The sequence below is a fragment of the Cynoglossus semilaevis genome, chromosome 9, assembly GCF_000523025.1.
Source record: "Cynoglossus semilaevis isolate Cse_v1.0 chromosome 9, Cse_v1.0, whole genome shotgun sequence".
NCBI lineage: Eukaryota > Metazoa > Chordata > Actinopteri > Pleuronectiformes > Cynoglossidae > Cynoglossus > Cynoglossus semilaevis.
The window spans coordinates 7,993,664-7,999,663 of NC_024315.1; the positions used below are offsets into that span (position 1 = coordinate 7,993,664).

The window sequence follows — 6,000 nt, forward strand, 5'->3', positions numbered from 1 at the left end:
GGTTAAATCATGCACTCACTCTTCCTAAATTCTCCAGGACCTGTTGGTGTGAACTACACACACACATAAAGACACACACAGTGATGTGATCGGCCACCCTGATAGTGAGCCCGAACCAAGTCTCTAAGCCTCAAACAAAGTTTGGTGTGCACGGACCAAGACAGAGGAGGAACAAAAAAAACGAAGGAGAATTGGGCGGAGGGGGGCAAAGCAGAGAGGAAAAAAAAAAGTGTGACCACTGGGTGAAGTTTAACCACTTACGATTCAAGTTTGGCTTCAGCACAGCCCGCCTACACCCCGCATCCATTCATCCACACACACACACACACACACTCTGGGTGGGAGAGGCGGTGAGTAGGATTTCAGGGAAGCAGAGTTTTTTTTCTCTCCTGTTCCATCTCATTGCTGCTGCATGGCTGCCGGACAGGCGGACGGCCTCCTCTCACCCCCTCTCCCCCCTTTTCTCCACTATCTTTTCTCTTTTTCCTGATCCAGTCTCACTGCACATCCAGCAGCAAACAGCTGCTCCATACGGCCAGGTGACAGATAGCCATCCAGGCTGTGTGTGTGTGTGTGCGCGGCCCTGTCTCGGTCCGTGTGTGTTTGATAAAAACCATATTGTGAGGGAACGAGAAAAGATTAGATTGTAAAAGTATGTGAACAAGTGACACCATGTAGGATGAGGAGTGAGGGAGAGAGGGTTGGGAGGGTGGAGGTTCGGGGTGGGGGGGTCGGGAGTGATAGAATTCAATTTCTGCCGGTGAGAGGAGGAGGCTAAGTGTAGTGAATGTGATTTGATGCGATGCTGAGATGGGCTTTTGGGCATACAAATACCATTAGTCACTGCTGTGCTAACTTGTTACTCACAAACACTCAAAGACAGGCCGCCGCCCAGAGAGGACCAACATGGCACGGAACACAAAAACATTTTACTCAAACTTCTCGTTAGGTCAGAAGGTTTCTGTAAAATATAATGCAGTTTGACTGACCTCCAAATGACCTTTTCACTAAGTCAAATACACCAGACTAAACTTGCAGAACACAATTCCACAAAAAATATGTGAGATGAACAACACACAAATGTAGGCAGGAACACTGGTCTTCAGTTTACTCATTAGATTTTTTTTGTCTGTGAATATTTTACTGTTTTGTCAGACAACATATCTTTTTTTTTAAATTTTCCTTATTGACAGCAACAGCTTCACTAAAGTTTAAAGAGCATAGCTAGCGTTCTGTAAGATTCCATTAAGATGCACAGAAAACAACTAAAACCCAACTCTATGAAGTTCTTTAAAAATTAAAAATAATATGAATGAAAATGAACATTTTAATTATGATAAATGACATCATCCAATGAGTCTCCATTATCTATTTGAATGGTTTCTGCATTATGAGCTACAGCTGGTAATATCATTCACATTTCAAATGATTCATGTTTGGCCTCATCTTTCTAATGACACCATTAGAAACGACAGAAATCCCCATATCTGTGACACACAACATTCCAACAAGAACTGGTGCTGAGGCTCATCTCTGAAATTTCCTTGCTTTCATTTCCTTTTTTTTTCCTCTAATCAAAAAGCCCCGCGCCCCCATTGTGCCCACTTTAAGACCCCTTACACCACACCCATGGACCCCCATGTGCAGACATGAGGTCAAGCTCCAAAGATCACAGAGAGGAGCCAGACGAGAGAGAAAGGGGAGAAAAGAGACACAGAGACCTAAAATCCTCCTTTCCTCCAAAAACAGGCCAAAACCTCAAGCCTTCCCACCAACTCCAGACCCCCTCTCCCCCTCCCTCCTTCAAGCCCAGCTGTGTGTCGAGGAGGCAGTGGGCACTCTTGCAGAAACATCAGCCCAGGGAAATTCAAATGAGAAGAAAACAGTGAGAGGGACAGACAGAAAGAGGGAGATTCAGGGAGCACAATGGTGGGTGAGAAAATGGGATGAACGATTAGGAAGGAAAGAGCACTTGGTAGGAAGGAGGTGAAGGTGAAGGAGGAGGAGGAGGGAGGGAGGGGAGCAAGGGGGAGCTGCGGAGGAGATGGAGAGGTTGCTGAGACTGCAGGTTAAGATAATGTGAAGATGTGAGGAGATTTGCCGGCAACATTTTTATTACTCCCTTCTCTCCCGCCCTCTCTGTTTTCACTCTGTTTGTTTGTTTCCGGCATTAGCGTGTACGACTGTTGGTATGCCAGTCGATGCACACACATGCTGATTAGAATATTTTATCAACACAAATATTGCATGTATTGATACAAAACACACGCAAATGTGCTTAAAGGTGAAGCAGAGGAGACGAAACCGGACAGACGTTGCCAGGAATGTTAAATTGGTTAACATGCAGACACAGAAGCTGTTCAGACAAACACCCAGGAGTGTAGGCCATAACCATTCACTCACAACAAAACCAACGCGTGTTCCACGTACAGTTAAATAAACAAGACACAAAATTACAGCCTATTGGATCAAATCTCATCTCCTGCTCCTGTAAGCTGCAGACTACAACACAACACAACCAAGAGATTACCTTTTCTTCTTCTCACCATTATCAACAGCTGACTGGGTCATGTGAAAGAAGTGTAAAAATCAGCTAGGCTGAGGTTCTGTCGATAAGAACCAATGAGGAGATGAATGCAGATAAGAAAGGTACTGCATGTGTATTTTTGGCCGTCAGTACTAAAACACAGCTGTGCACTGATATGACTGACAGGTGCATTCAGAGAAGTGTCTGTGTATGTCGTGCATTCCCTGACATTTTGTTCTAGGAAAACAAGACGCAAGTTTTTAATTCTTCGAAAATTCACACAGGAGAACTGTCACATTTGAATTCAAAATCTACTCGTTGTCATTATGCTACTATTAGACTGACCACCTCACAGGTTGTGTGGGGCATGCATGGAGACAAAAGTCAAATGTCAGTGAAAACAGCTTTATAAAAAAAATGCTTGTATGATTGAAAAAATAAAAATAAAGTAATCGTTAGTTAGCATTAGCATCATATGGTATTGGATTGGTATCTGAAGGTTGCAGTACTGGTATTAGTAGCTCACGGAAAAAGGGTTTTGTAGGTCACATGCTCGTCTGCAAAAAACCTGATATACGATGGTTTCTTAAAATAAAAATAAAAATTTAAGTGATGAAAATCAAACCTGTATCGCTGTCATATCCTCCTTCCAGGTTGAGAGAGATTGACAGATCTTCATTTCGCTTCTCTTTGCCCAAAATCATCCAGTTTTCCAGAACCTCTGATTCAAAGGAATTCCCAGAGTCTGAGGAATCTGAAGACTGAGATTCAGATTCAGATTCAGATTCTGAGCTGCTGGAGTCCACAATCACTGGAACACTGAAGTTTCTCTCCTGTTTCTGGCCCCTCTGGTTGGTCAAACAAAAACCACATTAGAAACAATGTTACTATGAATTGTTAAGCTCTACCAAAAGGCGGGTACTGTGTATTAAGAATGTATTAAGATCGATATACAATACTTTGTGTTCTATTATTATTTGAACACATTTATTGTTTGCACAGTTAAAATACCACCTCATACAGCAGAGACTTTTCCTTCAGTAGAATGCATCAGTGCAGCCTGACCGAGCATGGGTCAGTAAATAAACTACGACTGACAAGCTGACTGACAGAATTGTCGAAATGGATTGTGAGGAGACTGCAGACTGATTAATACTGTTGAGGACAAGAGCTTCACTGAACATTTTTGAAAGAAACTCTTCACATGTTCTACAAGCCACCGTTCAGATGCACAGTAAATCCACCAACTCTGTTGAAGAATTCTATGTTTCTTCACATTATTTCCTATTCATAATTCCATCATTTGGGTTAGCCACAAATACGTGGGAAACAAAGACATCTAGCCTCTGATTTTTGTCTTCATGTTCTAGCAATATACAGAAAAAAGAGTTTTTGTCATATTCAGGAATGACAGTTTAGCCAGTACTGCATGTGTTTATATATCTGGTGTGTATTTTACCTGTTGTGCTGGAGTTGACGTCTGCAGTCTCCTCTGTTCAATGCCACCCTTTAAGCTACAGACTCCTTCATCATCAGCAGTGTCGTCGTCTGACAGGGAGATGACGTCAGGGCTGGAGTCAATCACGATCACTTCTTCGAAAGGTGAAGAGCACGACCCCTGACCTTCTAATTCACTTTTTCTTTTCTTCTGTTTTTCAGGCTTATTTTGCTTCTTTACATGTGGCTGTATACTGCTGGTGTTAGGAGAGGGCAGAACCACACCATCAACAGGTTTCACTTCCTCCTCAGCACTTGGAGCTTTCCCACTCTCCTGGTTCTCCTCCTTCTGACCACTACCCTCCTCCTCTTCCTCCACTTCTTCCCCCAGCTCCCCAGCATTAGAGGAGTAGTGGAGCTGGCTGTAGAGGTGGAACTCCACCTCGCTGTCAACCTCTGACTTTTCCGAGTCTCCGTCATCGTCTCGGTACAGCTCGTCCTCCAACTCCCCACCGTCTTGAAACAGGCAGAACATTATTGTCCCAAACCCTCAGTACAAATACATCGACCTGTTCTGCATCCGGAGCGATGGAACTAGGGTTGATGGTGACCTCAGTGGTAGAAAATCGCTGAAATAATACAAAGAGATGCAAATAAGTTTAAACTTTATACAATGTCTTTACACATTTAAGATAGTATTTAGGACTAACAAATTCACTGGTATTAATAGACAAATAATCTTTGAGCCTCAATCATAAGAACTGGTAATAGACTGTTGTATTTTAGGACTGTTTCTGTTTTGTTTTGGTTTTTTTGCATCAATTTGATTATGAAATCTACGCACAAAAGGTCCATCAGTTATGACCAGGGAATAAACTGGGTTTTTTTAAGACAAGACCATTAACTAGTCCTTCATTCAGTTTTCCAAAAATCTTGAAATTGTTAGATAGTTCATGTTTAAGAACCTGATTTTTTTTGTCCAACATTTTCATAAGAGTCTCAAATTCTATGACCTGTCAACAGCTTGGATTTAACTTTATTATCTGTCTAAAGTTCCATTTGGAGAATAAACTGTGGTACAAACAGCATCAGCCTGTTTCCTCTACAAACACACACTGACTGAACATCTGCACTTTGACTATATTTAGGTTGGTACACAATTATATACTTACGACTCTAAAACTTACAGTGGGTTGTTAATTTTCTAAATCCCTGTCTTCCTAACACTCTCCCTCTCACACACACACACAGACACACAGAACAGGAAGGGGGCATTGGCCCATTGCACTGTCCAGTCCTGCGTGTCTGTGCTATGATGGCGGGAGATGATTGGCTCCCAGAACACACTGCTGAAACGCTACGCTAGACAGTCACCAGCTGCCCACCAGGGATTAAAGGGACAGAAAGACAACTCTAGGATGAGAGGATGTGACACTTTTGAACTTAAGCAGTGGACATGGACATGAACATAACAAATGACTGGCTGCTTCTTATGGTTGTGGAATTTCAAAAACTGTACATTCATGGTCTACTGACCCAGCTGTTTTCACCTAATCTGCCAAACAGAAGCACTGGTCTGACACTGTGTGTGGATGTGTGACTGTGTGTGTGTGTTCAATGTTGAAATCTTTAAAATTACTTAACCATTTTATTTTCCTTTATGTTTCCCTGACAAATTTTCTGTATCTATATCCATATGTATGTGCGTGTATATGTGTGTGTATATGTGTATATTATGTGTGTATATATACATATATACACACACACACCCATATATGTACACAGACATGTTGTAATAGATATTAATCTATGTTTATGTTTTAATATCCATTGTACATATTGTTGGTGTGTTGTGCATGTCATTTTAGGTTAGTGAAAAAACGTAAAATCAATATAAACTTCACTAGCCATCACCGAATAGTATCTATTTTCTGTAAAGTACCGAGTGATATATAATGTGAACTTTTAATTTGTGAAAAAAGTGATATGTTAGGGCCAAGAGCATACGACCTACAACTTCATTAAAACATTGACGG

General features: G+C 41.7%; 1 protein-coding gene across 1 annotated transcript in view; it reads right to left on the reverse strand.

Moving 5' to 3' along the window:
* Positions 1–6,000, reverse strand: part of zcchc7 (zinc finger, CCHC domain containing 7) — a 38,507-nt gene that overhangs the window by 31,839 nt on the left and 668 nt on the right. The window contains exons 2-3 of the mRNA XM_008316961.3: positions 3,987–4,593; positions 3,153–3,375 (exon numbers count right to left, since the gene is read on the reverse strand). Coding sequence (XP_008315183.1) covers positions 3,153–3,375; positions 3,987–4,499 — 736 coding nt within the window. The 5' untranslated portion in view covers positions 4,500–4,593. The remainder of the gene's footprint in view (positions 1–3,152; positions 3,376–3,986; positions 4,594–6,000) is intronic.